This window comes from Ranitomeya variabilis, chromosome 2, assembly GCF_051348905.1.
Source record: "Ranitomeya variabilis isolate aRanVar5 chromosome 2, aRanVar5.hap1, whole genome shotgun sequence".
Taxonomy (NCBI): domain Eukaryota; kingdom Metazoa; phylum Chordata; class Amphibia; order Anura; family Dendrobatidae; genus Ranitomeya; species Ranitomeya variabilis.
Window position 1 is genome coordinate 843274468 of NC_135233.1, and position 21189 is coordinate 843295656.

At 42.9% G+C, this 21189-nt stretch overlaps 1 protein-coding gene across 3 annotated transcripts in view; it reads left to right on the forward strand.

Moving 5' to 3' along the window:
- ARMC9 (armadillo repeat containing 9) overlaps window positions 1–21189 on the forward strand; it is a 270125-nt gene that overhangs the window by 35845 nt on the left and 213091 nt on the right. For all 3 annotated transcript variants that reach the window (XM_077290173.1, XM_077290174.1, XM_077290175.1), the window contains exons 5-6: window positions 5112–5267; window positions 18070–18162. In XM_077290173.1, the coding sequence (XP_077146288.1) occupies window positions 5112–5267; window positions 18070–18162 (249 nt within the window). The remainder of the gene's footprint in view (window positions 1–5111; window positions 5268–18069; window positions 18163–21189) is intronic.

The following is a 21189-nucleotide window of genomic DNA, read 5'->3' on the forward strand; positions in this document are numbered from 1 at the left end:
CAGTGACTGTTCAGGCAGAGGGCAGCGCGCACACTAAACACGTCATCGCGCCCTCTGACCTGAACGTCACAGCGAGAGGACACGGAAGTCGGAGCGGCCTGTGGCAGTGGAACGGGGACAGGTGAATATCGCAAAGCTCACCCTCCCCCATTATACTCACCCTCCGGGCGTGGTCCCTGCTTCTCTGATGCAATGGTCTCTGACGCCGGCAGCTTGTTCCCGTGTTCAGCGGTCAGTGATACCGCTCATTAAAGTAATGAATATGCGCTCCACCCCTATGGGAGTGGAGTCTCGTCCATATTCATTACTTTAATGAGCGGTACCATGTGTCCGCTGAACACAGGAAGAGCTGCCGGCGCCGGAGAAGCAGGGATATGCAGGGACCATGCCAGGAGCAGGTGAGTATGATGTGACAGCTGCCGCTCCCCTCCCTCGCTGACCCCTGGGACAATGACTCGAGTATAAGCCATGAAGGGCACTTTCAGCCTAAAAAAATGGGCTGAAAATCTCGGCTTATACTCGAGTATATACAGTAATGAAATATCAACCTTTTCAGTCTTGATACAGTTTCTTTTTGGTACAGGGCAAGTGACACATTAAGGTGGATCGTAAGGTGTAAGTATATGTGTGACATGGCCACAGTTGCACAAAAAGATTTTGTAAGAGTAAAAAAAAAAATGTATATATTAGCCTGTCAGCCGATCCTACTGCTATTGATGGGTCCAACTGACAGGATAATGTATGAGGATCCCAGACATTATTGTGAGAGTTAAGAATCTGGTATGCTCAATTTAAGGCTGTCGATATCTCTCTGAGATAAGCCACCACCATAGATGTGTGGCCGTGGTTCTCCTGGAGAACACGAGCGCTTAGCCGAGCAACCGCTCCTGTGCATGGAGTGTCGGGCGAGATAATGGTTAGCCAAACCATCATTGGGCCGACAGCTATCTAAAGCGCATTGGGGCTTTAGCAGGATGCAGCTAAGGGTGAGTTTTTATCAGTCCTTAGAAAGGTTCCCATTCTTGTCTAACCATCACGGCTGTTGTTTTGTATTACTAATAATTCACTTAAATTATTCTCTGAACTCGCTCCCTTTTATTAGTGTGAGGCTTTATTCATATTTCATACAATCATACTGACCCATACAAGTCAAAGGCTTGGCATTTCAGATCTATAGGAGTGAGGAAAACTAAAATGGATATCAAACGGAAGCCGTCCATGTGCTACATGGTTTTCACGGGCCCAAAATCTGACAACCATGTGGATAGGGTCTGGGGTGTATCACTCGCCATCAATGCATCACTGCTGTGTGACCTTTTTCAGTTCTCCTTTTCTTTTTCGCTGTTTTCCTTCTCCTTTCTATCTGTTAAATCACTCACGTGATTGAAGTCTGACCTACCGGCAGCCGAAATTAGTGCCCTCATACTCGCCAGACGTCCAGTTCGGCTACAGATCTGTGTCAGCAGAGAAGCCTTTGCCTTTAGCTAAAATGTCGTCCCCCTCAGACGACATACCGTACATAAACTGGCCACCATCCTCATTTATCTTTCCATCTCACTTCTGCCTATACCATCATTTGTAACAACTCTAACCTGTGGAGGGCTATGAATAAATAGAGTACAAGGCTATTATCTTTACAGGGTAACATTTTAAAATGGCTGCCTTAACAATATTGGTTCTGGTGACATACGCGACAGATCGTATGGAGAACCACAGCATAGCTCTGTCCTTAAGGCCGAAAAGAGTTGAATCTTTGAGGGTATGAAATCTTTTTTTGGAAATGGTAATCTGGATCTGTGCAAACCAGGCTTGGGGGTCTGGATTTTTGATTATAGACTTCCTGTCTTTGGCCTTTTGTGGTCCTTGCTACATATCTGACAAGTGAGATATCTGTCTCGGGAGTGGTCTGCTTTTCTTGGCTTATAAAAGATGGCTACTCATATCCTTGTCATTGCTATATTTAATGGTCTATTGTCTGTGATTATTAATGCCCTATCCTCCGTCTTACTGTACTAATTTGTCCTTGCACCTCCCTTATATTTCCTGGTTATAAGCAATTATTTCTCCATAAGCTAAAGTTAGATACACCCCACTGGAAACAAATGAGTATAAATGTAATAGAAATCCTTTTCTGGCAAATATCTGTACTAATACTGATCAGGCTGCATCTAATGTTGTATTTCTGACAGTAGTAAATTGTCTTACATGCTGGCCAATCTGCTCTCTGTACAGTAGTGGTTGCTATTTTGTAAGAATAACTCCAGGTTCACTTATGTTCTTCAGTCCTGTTAATAGGTACGAGATGTGACTGGTTAAATATTTCTTCAACATTTTTGTAAATTTCCATACCTGATCCATCTGGGATAGATTTAATCCAACCTCTTTTGCCTATATAAAATATTACTTATTTAAATTATCTAAAACCAATTTAAGTGATGTATAGAAATTCAAATACCAGAATGCTGAAGTCTTTTGGGTGGAGCACATTTAAAAAAAAAAAAATTCTCGTGATAAGTAATTGGAGACATTAAATGATAAACTCTGATATAAAATCTATGTATAATACTTAGGGGAAAATCTACCTAGTGGTTCATAGCTTAAAGGGAATCTGTCACCCCAAAATTCGCCTATAAGCTAAGGCCACCGGCATCAGGGGCTTATTTACAGCATTCTGTAATGCTGCAGATAAACCCCCGATGTAACCTGCAAGATAAGAAAAAGAGGTTAGATTATACTCTGGGGCGGTCCCGGTGCGGTCCGTTCCGATGGGCGTCACGCTCCAGGTCCGGCGCCTCCCATCTTCATACAATGACATCCTCTTCTTTTCATCCTGCCGCGGCTCCTGAGCAGGCGTACTTTGTCTGCCCTGTTGAGCGCAGAGAAAAGTACTGCAGTGCGCAGGCGCTGGGAAAGGTCAGTGATGCCTTACAGAATGCTATAGATAAGCCCCTGATGCCGGTGGCCTTAGCTTATAGGCGAATTTTGGGGTGACAGATTCCCTTTAAAGGCTTTGTCTGAGATTTTTTTTTCCTATGGCGCTAAGAACTTACTGCCAAGTATGTGGTAACTACCTGCATGTTCTTTCCTGCAACGATCTCCCGACTCAGGCGGCAATTACTCGGCTTTCTGTGATCTCACTTCAACAGAGCAGCTGCTTCTCTCCCCCTTTGCTCTGTTACTGAGGCATCACTGTTGTCGTCATGCTGATTGAAAGCCTGCTGTACTCTGCCTTCTGTCAATTAGCATGACATTGGCAGTGATGCCCCATTGAAAGAGCCGAGCGGAAAAGTAGAAGCTTTGTGTCTGTAATGGCCAATGCTTTTTTAAGTAAATGGATAAACTCCAGACCAATTTTTCATCTGTAAGGTTGGTCTGATTGGTCAGAAACCTGAGTGTCTAAATCCCATTTAGGTGCATGTCAAGGAGGTATATGCCAGACAGTGACCACAGTATGGAAGAATACCTATGCCTCCATTCACCATTAGAGATCCATTGCATATTGCTGTGGCCCTCTGTGAAGGAACCAAGTTAAATCCTGTAAATCAGCAAATACATACCAGGCAGACGGAGGCCAAAATGAATCTCTCGGTGAATGTATGAAAATAGGAATGTACAATCTAGGAGGTTTTGCGGGCATGTATGCTTGGTTAAGTGCACCAACACTGTGTGCACTTTGGTTTTCAGATTGGTACCATGTGAAAAGGACATTTAGGCTATGTTCACACGTTACATTTTTGCTGTGTTTTTTATGCAAGCTGTGTTTTACAGTACCATCAAAAGCTGTGATACTTCAGAAATCTCATGCGCACACATTGATTTTTTTTTTCTTGACTGAATTGGGAAACTGCTTTTTTTAAAAACTGCAGCATGTCACTTCTTTCAGCATTTTTTCACCCGTAGCAAGCAATGAATAAGTGCAAAAACCAATGGCAATGTTTTTTGCTGTGTTCATAGTGCAAAAAAGGAGGTACAGCAGAATGTGAAACCCATTTAATTTTGTGATTTTTCTCAAGGTTAAACAAAAATGTCTTGATCTCCTCACCTGAGATTGGCATCTACAATTAGTACAGTTTAATTAAATTAGTGATAAGTGTTAAAGTAAATAGTGTCTGACCAATGTGTGAAATTGGACAATACTTGACAAACTCAGTATGTGAAAGTAAACCATGCCTGTCCTACAAAAAGCCCTGCCAATGTCTTGAGTAAACTATTCCCGACCAATTTAACTCCCCCCGCTATTTTTACATTTGCAATTGTGTATTTTTTCATGAACTTTTTTTTGGTTCAGAATAGTCACCATTGTTTCAGACATTTTTTTTTTCTCACTAAATTGTATCAAATTGCCTTTTTTTCCCAAAATGTTTTATGGTTTCACATACGTCTTACATTAGTGGCCTAACACCTTGCATTGTTCATGCTTGTGTGCTGGAAGCAAAGCTGAACGTTGGGATCCTGAAAAACGCAGCCAAAATGGAGCAAGAAAAGCAGAAAAAAGCCAACAAAACCTGCTTTTTTTTACTGCCTAGAGATTAGGATTTGGCGCAGAAAAAAGTCAGTACAAAGCAATTTGTGGACATAGCATAAGACCTGCCTTTTTAATGATATTTTCTTCATTTAGATCACTCTCTACATGTCTCTCTCTTTCTCTGTAGCCTTACAACATTGGGGTCTTGGGTTCAAATCCCACCAAGGACAACATCTTCATGGAGGTTACATGTTTAGGTTTCCTCTTACACTCCATAGACCTATTTATAGGAAATTTAGATTAGGAGCTCCATTGGGGACAGTGATGATGACATCTGTAAGGCGCTGCGGAACAAATAACGCTATGAAAGCGTGTAATAAAAATAGGATGCAATAATAAATATAATTTACTACTAAGACTCACAGTTATCCGAATTCCTTATAAAAGATAACTTGGCCATTTAACTCAGTCAGTTGTTCATATATGAAAAAGAGTTCGGTATCATGTTTTATGGATGAATTTTAACCAAAAAAGTACCAGTTAAACTGAATGGATGTGAACAGGTCTTTAAATAAGTGTGCCTTGGGGAGTACATTTGACATGAAGTAAAAATAATAATGCATATTACTTTCCTGTTTGTATATAGGACCGTGCTGACTGTGAAGAGCGGATTTCTCATTTTAAAACCTACTTGGAAACCAGCGGGGCGGCACTGAGCCAGACTACAGAATTCCTTCCATTCTATGCCCTTCCCTTTGTTCCTAATCCAGCTGCTCATCCATCCTTCAGAGACCTTTTCCAGGTAGCTAATAGCAAAAAATACCCGGCTGCATAATGACTCTTTCGCCTGTATGAAAAGACCATTTAACTTAATTGCGTAACATGGAGGCTTGGGCATTTGATATTAGTTTTGTATTTGTGTTGTCGTTACCGCCAAGTTCTTTATTATAAATCCCATTATTATGACTGATAGGCACTTAAGTTAGGAAATGAGGCCAAAGCATTGCAGGAAACAAACACGAGAGGTTCCTTGTTGAGCTTGTAGAGTCTCTTAGCTTGTGATGACCCCTCTCAAAAACAGTCAAACTGACGGAATTGTTACATGGGTATCACAACGCAATGAAAAATAAATGAAATGTTCTAGTGACATATAACCGTTTACAGAACACATTGCTTTAATGTGGGCTTTCCTCTTTCAGTCATTCCAATAGACTTATTTGGTTTGATGAATAATAATAAAATAATTGTTTTCTGTAAAATAAAGGTTAAATGGTCATCATCGTTTCTACACATTTACAGTCGTGATTGAAAGTGTTGGCACCCTTGAAATTGTTCCAGAAAATGAAGTATTTCTTCCAGAAAATTATTGCAATTATACATGTTTTGTTATGCACATGTTTATTTCCCTTGTCTGTATTGGGACAATACAAAAAAACAGAGAAGAAAAAGTCAAAATGGACATAATTTCACACAAAACCCCCAACATGATCCCTGACAAAATTGCTGACACCTTTCCAAAATTGTGGGCAACAACTTTATTTCAAGCATGTGGCGCTCGTTCAAACTCTCCTGTGGCAAGTAACAGGTGTTGGCAATATGAAAATCACACCTGAAACCAACTAAAAAGGGGAGAAGTTGTCTCACATCTTTGCATTGTGTGTCTGTGTGTGCTACTAATCATGGAGAACTGTCTGAGAACTTGAGAACAAGAATTGTTGAAAAATCTTAACAATCTCAAGGTTACAAGTCCATCTCCAGAGATCTTGATGTTCCTTTGTCCATGGTGCACAACATTGTGACCCCAAACACACCTCCAAGACAACCACTGCCTTGAAAAAGAAACTGAGGGTAAAGGTGCTGGACTGGCCAAGCATGTCTTCAGACCTAAACTCTACTGAGCATATGTAGGGCATCCTCAAATGTAAGGTGGAAGAGCGCAAGATCGCTGACATCCACCAACTCTATGATGTTGTCATGGAGGAGTGGAAGAGGGTTCTTGTGGCAACCTGTGAAGCTCTAGTGAACTCCATGCCCAAGAGTCTTAAGGCAGTCCTTGAAAATAATGATGCCAACACAAAATATTGACACTTTATGCTCAATTTGGACATTATGACTTAGAGGCGTACTCACTGTTGTTGCCAGTGGTTTAGACATTAATGGCTGTGTAGTCAACAATACCTCCCAGTCCAAAAAGTTGGAGGGATAAAGAGGCATAAACATGAAAACTTAAAATTTACAATATTATATTGGAAACATGTTTTTTTTAAAAAAAAAATATTTTCACCAGAATTTAGACAAAAGACATTTCAATTAAAAGTAGCAAGGGGTAAACTATTAGAAAGCTGGAGACTCAGCAGCACTCAAAATTATGTAAATAGATAGTAGTTCCTAGTAAATGGCATACAAACACAATCAAATCAATTACTGTAAACATATCATATAATATATAAGGAAGGTACAATGTAATTAAGATAATATGCAGATGAAAACAGTGCTTTCAGAAACAGGCAGTTTTTTGACAGTAAGGATGTTGGGACATATTATATTAGGGTCTAGTGACCATGAACCCATCAAGGATTATAGGAAATTCCTAAAGAGGAGATATGTTTAAACTGGCTTATACATGAAAGTGCTTGTGCATATAATATTATGGTCAAGTGACTAATAACAAATCAAAGACAGTAGGGAATTCCTAAAAGAGGAGATATGCTTAAACCTTCCATATATGAAAGTGCCAAGTGCTTATTATTATTATTATTATTTATTTATATAGCACCATTGATTCCATGGTGCTGTACATGAGGAGGGGTTACGAAATATATCAAATATACTTAGTTTTCTGGAATAAAAGGGAGGTCATGTGGCTATAAACAAGCAGAGAGCTGCAAAGCAATCATTCAGAAAGTGAATAACTTACATTGGTGTCAGTCCAGCTAGTGATGTACCCTTGCTACAACCCCGACAGTGCCGTTTCACCTACCAGGCTTCCATTGAAGGCATCCCCACATCATCACTGATCCTCCACCAAATTTCACAGTGGGTGCAAGACACTGTGGCTTGTACGTCTCTCCAGGTCTCCGTCTAACCATTAGACAACCAAGTGTTGGGCAAAGCTGAAAATTAGACTCATCAGGGAAGATTACCTTACTCCAGTCCTCTATGGTCCAATCCTTATGGTCATTGGCAAACTTGAGCCTGGTTCTCCTTTGCTTCTCATTGAAGCAATGAGAAAAACAGTTGATTCCTTCTGCTCAGTCAATGTTCCCCAACTCTGAGGACTGTTTTTTTCCAGCAGGATAATGCACTATGCCACACAGCTAGGTCAATCAAGGTGTGGATTAAGGACCACCACATCAAATCCCTGTCATGGTTAGCCCAATCTCCAGACCTGAACCCCATTGTAAACCTCCGAAATGTAATCAAGAGGAAGATGGATAGTCACAAGCCATTAAACAAAGAAGAACTGCTTACATTTTTGTACCAGGAGTAGCATAAGGTCACCCAAAAGCAGTGTGAAAAACTAGTGGAAAGCATGCCAAGACGCATGAAAGCTGTGACTAAACATCATGGTTATTCCACAAAATATTCATTTCTGAACTCTTCCTGAGTTCAAACATTAGTATTGTTGTTTCTAAATGATTATGAACTTTTTTTTTTTTTTTTGCATTATTTGAGGTCTGCAAGCACTGCATTTTTTTGTTATTTTGACCATTTCTCATTTTCCGAAAATAAATACAAAATGTATTGCTTGGAATTTTGGAGACATGTTGTCAGTAGTTTATAGAATAAAAGAACAATTTACATTTTACTCAAAAATATTCCTATAAAGAGAAAAAGCAGACACTCGGCTGGACACAGAGGTAAAAACGGAACACTGTCTCTTTAAGAAAGTCCTTTGTTTATTAAGTGCAGCATAAACTAAGGGTACCGTCATACAGTGGCACTTTGGTCGCTACGACGGTACGATCCGTGACGTTCCAGCGATATCCATACGATATCGCTGTGTCTGACACGCAGCAGCGATCAGGGACCCTGCTGAGAATCGTACGTCGTAGCAGATCGTTTGGAACTTTCTTTCGTCGCTGGATCTCCCGCTGTCATCGCTGGATCGTTGTGTGTGACAGCGATCCAGCGATGCGTTCGCTTGTAACCAGGGTAAACATCGGGTTACTAAGCGCAGGGCCGCGCTTAGTAACCCGATGTTTACCGTGGTTACCAGCGTAAAAGTAAAAAAAAACAAACCGTACATACTTACATTCCGGTGTCTGTCCCCCGGCGTTCTGCTTCTCTGCACTGTGAGCGCCGGCCGGCCGGAAAGCGAGCACAGCGGTGACGTCACCGCTGTGCTTTCCGGCTGGCACAGACACAGTGGAGAGAAGCAGAACGCCGGGGGACAGACACCGGAATGTGAGTATGTACGGTTTTTTTTTTTTTACTTTTACGCTGGTAACCAGGGTAAACATCGGGTTACTAAGCGCGGCCCTGCGCTTAGTAAACCGATGTTTATCCTGGTTACCCGGGGCCTTCGGCATCGTTGGTCGCTGGAGAGCGGTCTGTGTGACAGCTCCCCAGCGACCACACAACCACTTACCAACGATCACGGCCAGGTCGTATCGCTGGTCGTGATTGTTGGTAAATCGTTATGTGAGACGGTACCCCAAGCTGGAAAAGTAAACACTGCTCACTGGGCAAAAACAAAACAAAGTCCTTCTCCTAGCAGGGATCAGCCCGCTCAGGATTAGCAAGGTCCACAGTACAGGTCCTCTAACACAGGTACAAACACTTCCCTGGAGTGTTCGTTCCTCTCCAGACAATGAACAACTGCTTTTACCAGAGGCCAGCTATTTAAGCCCCAGACCACACCCTGAGGTGGAGATAAATGGACATCCTCCCACCTGCTCTGTGGAAATCCAAATAAAACTCACCCCATTATACAAATTAGTTGTTAACCCCTCACTGCACTTAGTGTGATGGAGGAAAATCTCTGGGTTTTAGATCACTGATGCCATTAAGTGCAGTGAAGCATATCTGTCCTCCAGCACTTTACCAGTGACTTTCTCGCCTACATCCCCCCCGCCCCAAAGCCAGGGGGCTTTGGCAACTTCACTTGCTAAGCCGGGGAGTCTGGACTGGGCATCTGCATTCCCATGCTGCTTTTCTGGCCTGTTCTCAACATGAAAATTTAAGTCCTGGAGCGTTAAAAACTATCTAGTCACCCGGGCATTCTGTAGCACGAACTTCTTAGTGAAATCCGGTGCGACCAAGACCGGCTGTCTGCACAGAGCAAGCTTCAATTCCTCGAATGCCATCTCAGCTTCAAAGGACCATTTGACCATCGATGACTTTGTGCCCTTGAGATGATCAGTCAAGGGGGTAGCCATCATAGTGAAATTTGGGATAAATCGCCTATAGTATCGCACAATTCTCAGAAATGCCCTGACCTTCTTTTTGGCGACTGTTTGTGGCCACTTTTGGATTGATTCCGCTTTGTCAACTTACGGCTTTATCTCACCCCTCCCAACAATGTATCCTAAGTATTTTGCCTCTTCTATCCCCATGGCGCACTACTTAGGGTTTATGGTAAACCCTGCCTTCCTCAGTGTATCCAGGACCACCTGGACCTTCTGCAAGTGACCTCCCTAGTCCGGGCTGAATATCAAAATATCGTTCAGATAAGCTGCACATACTTTTTGTGAGGAGCTAGGATCAGATCCTTGGCTCTCTGGAAGGTAACTAGGGCTTCCTGCAGACCGTTTGGCATCCTGGTATACTGAAAGCAGTCATCAGGTGTAGAGTAAGCCGTCTTCTCCTTGGCACTTGGAGACTGGAGAATATGCCAGTACCCTTTCGTTAGGTCCAGGGTAGTGATATATCTAGCTGACCCTAGCCTCTCAATAAGCACATTGACTCGGGGCATCGGATATGCATCAAACTTGGACACCTCATTGAACTTCATGTAATCATTACAGAAGCGCCACTGTCCACCCAGCTTTGGCATTAGGACAATAGGGCTGGACCAGCCGCTCTTTGACTCCTTGATGACGCCCAGGCTTGACATTCTCTTCACCTCCTTGGAGATCACCTCGTTGCGGGCTTCAGGAATCCAGTACGGCTTTTAGTTCACCCTCACATGCGGTTTAGTCAGGATTTCGTGCACCACGACATTCGTACATCTTAGTAACGCCGTAAACTTGTTTCGGTTCCTTAGAAGCAGTTCATGTCACAGTTGTTTGTGGGCCGGCTACAGTGTCTTTGCCACTGTGACATCCTTGACCCTGGCTTCAGGATGGGCTCCTAGGCATTTTGCTTCTACCTCATCCATGCCTTGCGACGGTTTCAGCATTTTAATGTGGTACACCTGGTATGGCTTTCTTCTCCTTGGTTGGTGGACCTTGTAATTGATGTCACTCAACATTTCGACCACCTCTTATGGCCCTTGCCACTTGGCCAGGAACTTACTTTCAACCTTGGGGATCAACACCAACAACCGGTCTTCAGTACTAAACTGTCTGTCTTGCCGACCGAATGTAGACCCTTGCCTGCGGTCCACAGCGTCATACACCGGACTCAGGGCCGTATTTGCCACTAGGCACTTGAGGGCACGTGCCTAGGGCGGGGACAATGCAGGTGGCGGCACCTGAGCAAGTTTAACCCCTTCATGACCTTGGGATTTTTCGTTTTTCCGTGTTCATTTTTCACTCCCCTCCTTCCCAGAGCCATAACTTTTTTATTTTTCCTTCAATTTGGCCATGTGAGGGCTTATTTTTTGCGGGACGAGTTGTACTTTTGAACGACATCATTGGTTTTACCATGTCGTGTACTAGAAAACGGGAAAAAAATTCCAAGTGCGGTGAAATTGCAAAAAAAGTGCAATCCCACGCTTGTTTTTTGCTTGGCTTTTTTACTAGGTTCACTAAATGCTATAACTGACCTGCCATTATGATTCTCCAAGTTACTACGAGTTCATAGACATGACTAGGTTATTTTTTACCTAAGTGGTGAAAAAAAATTCAAAACTTTGCTAAAAAAAATAAATAAAAATTGCGCCATTTTCCGAAACTCGTAGCGTCTCCATTTTTCATGATCTGGGGTCGGTTGAGGGCTTATTTTTTGTGTGCCGAGCTGGCGTTTTTTAGTGATTCCAATTCGGTGCAGATACGTTCTTTTGATCGCCCGTTATTGCATTTTAATGCAATGTCGCGGCGACCAAAAAAACGTAATTCTGGCATTTCGATTTTTTTTCTCGTTACGCCATTTAGCGACCAGGTTAATGCTTTTTTTTATTGATAGATCGGGCGATTCTGTACGTGGCGATACCAAATATGTGTAGGTTTGATTTTTTTTTTAATTGATTTATTTTGATTGGGGCGAAAGGGGGGTGATTTAAACTTTTATATATTTTTTTTTTTTTTCACATTTTTTTTTAAACTTTTTTTTTAAACTTTTGCCATGCTTCAATAGCCTCCATGGGAGGCAAGAAGCAGGCACAACCCGATCGCCTCTGCTACTTAGCAGCGATCTGCTGTTCGCTGCTATGTAGTAGAAAATCAGGTGTGCTGTGAGCGCCGACCACAGGGTGGCGCTCACAGCTACCAGCGATCAGTAACCATAGAGTTACAATGGAAAAGCAACGCTGGCCCCCGATCATGTGATGGGGGTCGGCGATGCGCTCATATCCGGCCGCCCGGCCGGATGCGGTAGTTAAATGCCGCTGTCTGCGTTTGACAGCGGCATTTAACTAGTTAATAGCGGCGGGTGAATCGTGTTTTCACCCGCCGCTATTGCTGGCACATGTCAGCTGTTCAAAACAGCTGACATGTCCCGGCTTTGATGCGGGCTCACCGCGGAGCCCTGCATCAAAGCAGGGGAGCTGACCTCGGACGTACTATCCCGTCCGAGGTCAGTAAGGGGTTAAAAAAAAAATCTTTTTTTTTTTTTTTTTTTAAAGTCCGGGGTCACCCCGCCCACCCACCTCAGTCCCGACTGCTGCGGGGGGAGGGGGTCTCGGGCGCAGGGCCGCCATCAGGGAATTACTGCCCTGACTACTGTGTGGGGCAGAAATGGGTGCTGTACCTTTAAGCAGCAGCAGGCCCAAGTGCATCATGGTCCTGACGCCGGTCATGTGACACGCTGCGCGCTCTTCTTAATGTAGGAGCACTGGAGCAGACTGCAGAGAAGCAGGTCATGTTTGTGGGAGAACATACTGAAGTCGGCGGTGAGCAGGGAGAGGAGGCGGGCAGTGTGTGAGGACTCAGAGGAAGCTGCAGAGAGGTGAGAGGAGACGGGAGTCTGCTGATGTGAGTGAGGAGAGGGGAGGCTGCTAAGGGGAGGAGATGAGAGGCTGGTAAGGGGAGGAGATGAGAGGCTGGTAAGGGGAGGAGATGAGAGGCTGGAGAGGAGATGAGAGGCTGGAGAGGAGATGAGAGGCTGGTAAGGAGAGGAGATGAGAGGCTGGAAAGGAGAGATGAGAGGCTGGAAAGGAGAGGAGATGAGAGGCTGGTAAGGAGAGGAGATGAGAGGCTGGTAAGGAGAGGAGATGAGAGGCTGGTAAGGAGAGGAGATGAGAGGCTGGAAATGAGAGGAGATGAGAGGCTGGAAAGGAGGAGATGAGAGGCTGGAAAGGAGAGGAGATGAGAGGCTGGAAAGGAGAGGAGATGAGAGGCTGGAAAGGAGAGGAGATGAGAGGCTGGTGAGGGGAGGCTGGTGAGGAGATGAGAGGCTGCTGAAGTGAGGAGAGGGGAGGCTGCTGAGGAGAGGAGATGAGAGGCTGGTGAGGGGAGGCTGCTGAGGAGAGGAGATGAGAGGCTGGTGAGGGGAGGCTGCTGAGGAGAGGAGATGAGAGGCTGGTGAGGGGAGGCTGCTGAGGAGAGGAGATGAGAGGCTGGTGAGGGGAGGCTGCTGAGGAGAGGAGATGAGAGGCTGGGGAGGAGATGAGAGGCTGCTTATGTGAGTGAGGAGAGGGGAGGCTGCTGAGGAGAGGAGATGAGAGGCTGGGGAGGAGATGAGAGGCTGCTTATGTGAGTGAGGAGAGGGGAGGCTGCTGAGGAGAGGAGATGAGATGAGAGGCTGGTCTCATGCTGTATATGGGGAGGCTGTGGGGCTCATGCTGTATATGGGGAGGCTGTGTGGGGCTCATGCAGTGTATATGGGGAGGCTGTGTGGGGCTCATGCTGTATATAAGGGGCTGTGGGGGGTTTAAAGATATATAGGAGGGTGTTGGCATACTTAATTCTGCTCAATATTAAGTGATACAATTAATATTAATTAATATTGAGTAGAATTATTTTCATGCTATTGGTTCGGCCTCCACAACAGTCATAGTTTTTCATCTGGCCCCTCGGGAAAATAAATTGCCCACCCCTGATCTAGAGACATGGAGTGAGAAGCCCACAGACGATAGCAACAGATTAGTTCGTTCTCTCACTAAATTACCCATCCAGCTCTTCAAACTATTCTCTCTGAAACGTCCAAGCATTGCAGAGATAAACTTCCCTGTTTGCAGTCTGAGTGATGCTGCCTGTGGTTTTGGTAGTATGAATCGACTGAGAGGTTCCCCTTAAAAATCTGTCAGCCAAACCTTGCAACCATGGCAGAATCAACTGACCATGTACTGTGTATGAGATTCACCAGATTCTCACATGACAACTAATGGAAAGGTTTGCTAAGGCTACTTTCACATCAGCGATTTTCTCCATTCGCGGCAGATACTGCGCTTTTTCCGCATCTGTCGCGTAACATATCACTTAAGGGCCGGCAACTCTGCGTTCGGCCTCATTCATTCCCTATGGGACTTGCGGACATGTGCGGCACTTGAGGTGAGACAAAAAAAACACTGCTAGCAGCATTTTTTTTTCCTGTTGCTGCAAGCACCGCATTTGCCGGATCGCAGCAAAACCGCAAGTGCCGCAAGTCCCATAGGGAATGAATGAGGCCGAACACAGTGTTGCCATAAGTGATCCGTTACGGATGCGGAAAAACTGCCGGATCTTCCACAAATGTCAAAAATCGCTGATGTGAAAGTAGCCTAAGTCACTGCCGATAGTGTCTGCATTAGTCATACTCGCCAATGGGGGAGGCAGCACGAAAAGTGCCTAGGGCACCAGAAACTCTAAATACGGCCCTGACCGGACTGCATCTCTATATTTCCAAATCCACATAGAAAGGAAAGAAAATATGCGGCACTCACCCAGCTTGCGTGAAGCTGACATCTTTAATAGTCCAATCAGCTGGTTACAGTCATTGCATGCAGTTTGGCAGAAAACGGTGAGGGTGCGGGGGGTGTGAGTGGGACGACGGCCGTTTCGCACGGTGTGTGCTTCTACGGGTCCATGTTTTCTGCCAAACTGCATGCAATGACTGTAACCAGCTGATTGGACTATTAAAGATTTCAGCTTCACGCAAGCTGGGTGAGTGCCGCATATTTTCTTTCCTTTCTATGTGGATTTGAAGATTGAATCATTCTATATACATATGCTGAGCACCAACCTACCAGTGGGGTGTGACGCCGCATGTCAATAGGAAAAAAAAGGGTGTAAACTGAGAGAAAAAATCTCCTCTATTGTTGGCAGTGTTCCTAGTGCCATTCAATCCACTGATATCTCTATATTTCTGCCATACCTCTTCTTCCAGACTTAGGAAGCATCCCACCATTTGCCGATTTTGGCACACTCACTATACCACCGTCTATAATACGTAACTGATGAAGGTCATATTGTGTGACCGAAACGTTTTTTTGTTACTAGAACAATAAACCGCTTGAATATGAGTTGAGTGCCAGGTCTTTTTTGTACGCTAGCTTGTGACCTCCTTCACCCAGGACATGCAATACCTCTTGTAGCAGTCACAGGTGTTCACTGGGAATGCTGCTCACTTTTCTAACACCACCTGTAGTAGATCGGCTCACTCGGCTGGACAAACCGTAGAAATGGAACACTGTCTCTTTAAGAACGTCCTTGGTTTATTAAGTTCAGCATAAACCAAACTGAAAAAGCAAACTGGGCCCTCTGGGCAAAACAAAACACAGTCCTTCTCCTAGCGGGGATCAGCCTGCTCTGGATTAGCAAGGTCCACAGTTCAGGTCCTTTAACACAGGCACAAACAATTCTCTAGAGTGTTTCACTCCAGACACTGAACAACTACTTCCTCTAGAGGCCAGCTATTTAACTCCCAGACCACACCCTGGGGTGGAGATAAGGTGGACATCCTCCCATCTGCTCTATGAATGTTGACATAAAACTCAGCCCATTATACAAATTAGCTGTTAACCCCTCACTGCACTTAGTGTGATGGAGGAAAATCTCTGGGTTTTATATCACTGATGTCATTAAGCGCAGTGAAACATATCTTCCCTGCAGCACTTTATCAGTGAGTTTGTCACAGTGTGTGTGTGTGTTTGTATACATATATGCATATGTGTACAGTGGCATGTAAAAGGTTGGGCACCCTGTCAAAATTACTGTTATTGTTACAGTTAAGCTGAAGATGAAATTATCACTAAAAGGCCTAAAATTAAAGATGACACATTTCCTTTGTATTTTAGGCAAAAAAAATATATATATATTTTCTTCTTTTACATTTTAAAAATTACAAAAAAGAAAATGGGTCGATGCATAAGTTTGGACACCTTGCATGGATAGTACCCAGTAGCACCTCCTTTTGCAAGTATTACAGCTTGTAAATACTTTTTTGTAGCCAGCCAAGAGTCTTTCAATTCTTATTTGAGGGATTTTCATCCATTTTTCCTTGGAAAATTCTTCCAGTTCTCTGAGATTCCTGGGTCTTCTTGCATGCACTGCTATTCTGAGATTTAACTCAGATTTTCAATGATGTCCAGATCAGGACTGTGGGGGCCATTGTAAAACCCTCAGCTTGGCCTTTTGAGGTAGTTTATTATGGATTTTGACGTGTTTAAGACCATTATTAATTTGTAGAAGCCATCCTCTTTTCAACTTCAACTTTTTTATAGATGCAGTTATGTTTCCGTCAAAAATGTGTTTGTGTCATTGGCTGCAACACAACCGCAAAGCATGGTTGATTCACCCCCATGCTTTATTGTTGGCGAGATGTTCTTTCCCTGAAATTCTGGGCCCTTTTTTCTTCACACATAACTTTACATCCTTGTTGCTAATTGAGGTCTGAAACTTTGGTCAAAGTTATCCGAGCACACAAATCTCCAAGGGTGCCCAAACTTTTGCTTCAACACATTTCCATTTTGTAATTTTTAAAATGTAAAAGATGAAATTTTTTTTCATTCCCCTAAAACACAAAGGAAATGTGTCCTCTTTGATTTTAGGCCTCTTAAAGATCATTGCATCTTTAACTTGCTTAATTGTTCACAATAATAGTAATTTTGTGGGGTGCCAAAGCTTTTAAATGCCACCGTATGTGTGTGTGTGTGTGTGTGTGTGTGTGTGTGTGTGTGTGTGTGTGTGTGTGTGTGTGTGTGTGTGTGTGTGTGTGTGTATATATATCAAAAATTAAGGCAAGGCAAAATGTTCAGTTTGTCTGATTTTTCTCTTTATAGGTATATTTTTGAGTAAAATTTAAATTGTTCTTTTAATCTATAAACTTCTGACAACATGTCTCCGAATTTCCAAGCAATAAATGTCAAAATTAAAAAAAAAAAATCCAGTGCTTTCAGACCTCAAATAATGAAGAAAGAAAACAAGTTCATAATCATATGAGAAACAACAATACTAATGTTTTAACTCAGGAAGAGTTCAAAAATCAATATTTTGTGGAATAACCATGATTTTTAATCACAGCTTTCATGCGTCTTGGCATGCTTTCCACCAGTCTTTCACACTGCTTCTGGTGCAAAATTTAAGCAGTTCTTCATTGTTTGATGGCTTGTGACTATCCATCATCCTCTTGATTACATTCCTGAGGCTCTCAATGAGGTTCAAGTCTGGAGATTGGGCTGCCCATGACAGGGTTTTGATGTGGCGGTCTCTTAATTTTTGCCACTGATAGATATAGATATATATATAGTGCATATATATATATATATATATATATATATATATATATATATATATATATATATATATATATTAAACTTTTTTGTGCAAGCTTGAGAGAGACCTGAACGGTCAAAACAATACTTTGTGTATTTTTTTCTACCCCTGGTGAGTGCTGTCCATCAACTTTTTTGGGGGACTATGCGAAGATCAAGTGGATTCTGGTATTTTTTATGAATTGTCATTTTCTGTTGAAGGTGTGTGGATATATTTTTTTTACCTCTTTATTACAGTCATGGCACTCTTTGTATCTTTAGTGGGAGGCAGACATTATTCATTGGTTTCAGACAATACAGAAACATATTTAAAAAACCACAGCTTTTTGGCATTCCTGTAAATTGAGTCAGCAGACACTCTTCCCACTATCTGTAAGGTTATTGCGCGTTTGTGAGAGTAAATGGTGGTTTGCTGGGAGTGTAAATTCCATGCATACAATATTACATTGCTTGTCACACATTGAGAATATCCATATGAATCTGTGTAATTTGCATTGCATCAGCATTGCCAATATTGGACTGCAATGTGTGAGCTGTCCTTACTAGCTGGCTATGGTTATCATGTATAAATATGCTTTTGTTTTCACAGGATTCCTGGGCTACTGAGTTAAAATCTAGGCTGGAGAAGTTCTTGTCACTGACTCTGAAGGCTGGAAGTACTCCTCGTCTTGTTACATTATATGTATCCTTTTTGATATCATACGCTATCATGATAAAACAATGGCATGCATGGTTTGTGAAATATTTTTTCTATTAAAGAGGTATTATCATGTTAATAAATTAATTTAGTTTGTTTGACAGCAAAAAAAGAAAAGTAGCAAGTTTGCAATTGACTTTCTTTATTTCTACTTTCAATTTCCTGGAATGAGAGCTTTTATCTTTCACAGTGTACAGCTTGTTTCCATGGAGCTCGGCCACCAGAGCCTGGCCCAGTGTGTGCAATGGTTGGATTCCAGGACAGGAGTTAACAGCTAATACCCCAGCCACCTCTCTTCAGCCTATTGATTACTTTCCCTCAAAAAGTTTCTCACCTCCCTCTCATTCTGCTCCTGACAAGCTGCTGTTATTAACCTTACAAAATCACCGGCCCCTGGCATCAGCTGCTTTCAGAACCGGTATCCTAATCATGGCTCTCACTTTCCTGAGCTCTGTTCTTGCTCAAATGTTATCACTATATTTATATAGAAAGATAATAATGTAGGCTAAAGAACAAACCACTGATAGCATGCGTTCTGCTGTAACAAATTCAGCTGAGTTTTAGGGTATGTGCACACGCTGCAAAATGCCATGAAAAACAGTGGATTTTTTTATTACATGGCAACTTGTCAATTCTTTCACTGTTTTTGCTGCATTATTCACCCATTCAAATAAAATGAAAAGAAAGCCACAAGTAAAAATGAACATTAAAATGCATTAAAAAAAGTTCTCCTACGCACCAGAACTTCCAGTCAGGGATGAGTGCCTGCCTTACCAGAAACCAGTAAACGAGGAGACTTCAGAGTTGTGAGACAGCTTGAGAAGAACTCTTTAATAATAATGCTTTCACATATATGTTCACCTTTTTGCTTTACCATTTAAACAGCGTTACAATTAACATGTCTTAGCCAAGTCTCCTGAACTATTGTGGGGGGAATATGATAGGGGATAGAAGCAGCTGTGAGGACTCCTAGAGAAAGCCTGTGAGTCCTACCTATCCCCCCATATTAGATGATTCAAAGCTTTTCCTGCATGCCTGTTATGTTAATGGTTATCTCCCAAGGCAAGTCGAAGAACCCCTATCCCCTATATAGGTGCGTGCCAGAAATGAGTTCTACATTTATTAGAAATTGTGTCATTCCGTGGAAATTTCATTAATGTCCAAGATTGTAATAACCCTTTTTATCCCCACTAGAGCTGAGCGGATCATTAAATGGACCATTTAAATAATCTGTTCCACTGGCACTGCTGCTGCCATTTTTCTCTTTCCCTATTGAATGAAGCTCTGTATTGTAGACGGCTACCCTTGTCATATTGCAGTTGTTCTACATATTACTAGGGTATTTGGTAAATGTTTTAGGAATAGTTTCCCCGACCCTATTGCTGAGCTCTAACGTCTTCTCACTACCCTAATTTGTTGGATTAATTTCCTGATCTTTTATATAAGGTCTGATAGTCTAGCCTAGCCAATGAGGGGGATTAAGTGATGTCATAGCTGAAAAGGCATTAAGCGGAAGCCTGTGTGGCCTCAACAAAATGACATTAGTCCACTGTCTGATGCATCTTCAGGGGGTGAAATAACGCCAGGCATTTTTTTGTGATCATATTGATTTACAAAGTGTTCGTATCACCGTGTTGTCCAAGCATGATTGGGTGCGAGTGACTTCAGAGTGCTCAAAGAATATGTTCAATACTCCGCGGCTGCATGTCTCACAGCTGTTCGACAGCCGCAACACAAGCAGAGACTGCCTAACAGGTAATCCCTGCATGTGTTGCGGCTGTCGAACAGCTGTGAGACATGCAGCAGCAGGGTCTCGAACATGCCCAAGATACTTGGTTAGCAACCGAGCATGCTCAGATAACACCTTATCCGAACACTTTCGCTCATCACTAATCTGCAGGGACCTGTGAATTTCAGGAAATTTGACTCTGACATCGATGCTCTGCTGATCGATCCGCACAATTCCAATCACAATCTTTAAATATTCTGCTTTTGTTTAGAAATATGATCACATGAATTGACATAAACAGCCATTTCCTAATATATACAGTGCCTTGCGAAAGTATTCGGCGCTCTGGAACTTTTAAACCTTTTCCCATATATCATGCTTCAAACATAAAGATACCAAATGTAAATTTTTGGTGAAGAATCAACAAGTGGAACACAATTGTGAAGTTGAACGAAATTTATTGGTTATTTTAAATTTTTGTGGAAATTCAAAAACTGAAAAGTGGGGCGTGCAATATTATTCGGCCCCTTTACTGTCAGTGCAGCAAACTCACTCCAGAAGTTCATTGTGGATCCCTGGATGATCCAGTGTTGTCCTAAATGCCTAATGATGATAAATATAATCCACCTGTGTGTAATCAAGTCTCCGTATAAATGCACCTGCTCTGTGATAGTCTCAGGGTTCTGTTTGAAGCACAGAGAGCATCATGAAGACCAAGCAACACAACAGGCAGGTCCGTGATACTGTTGTGGAGAAGTTTAAAGCCGGATTTGGATACAAAATGATTTCCAAAACTTTAAACATCCCAAGGAGCACTGTGCAAGTGATCATATTGAAATGGAAGGAGTATCATACCACTGCAAATCTACCAAGACCCGGCCGTCCCTCTAAATTTCATCTCAACAAGGAGAAGACTGATCAGAGATGCAGCCAAGAGGCCCATGATCACTCTGGATGAACTGCAGAGATCTACAGCTGAGGTGGGACAGCCTGTGCATAGGATAACAATCTGTCGTACACTGCACAAATCTGGCCTTTATGGAAGTGTGGCAAGAAGAAAGCCATTTCTCAAAGATATCCATAAAAAGTGTTGTTTAACCCCTTTTTGACCTCGGACAGGATAGTACGTCCGAGGTTAGAACCCCCGCTTTGATGCGGGCTCCGGCGGTGAGCCCGCATCAAAGCCGGGACATGTCAGCTGTTTTGAACAGCTGACATGTGCCCGCAATAGGCGCGGGCAGAATCGTGATCCGCCTGCGCCTATTAACTAGTTAAATGCCGCT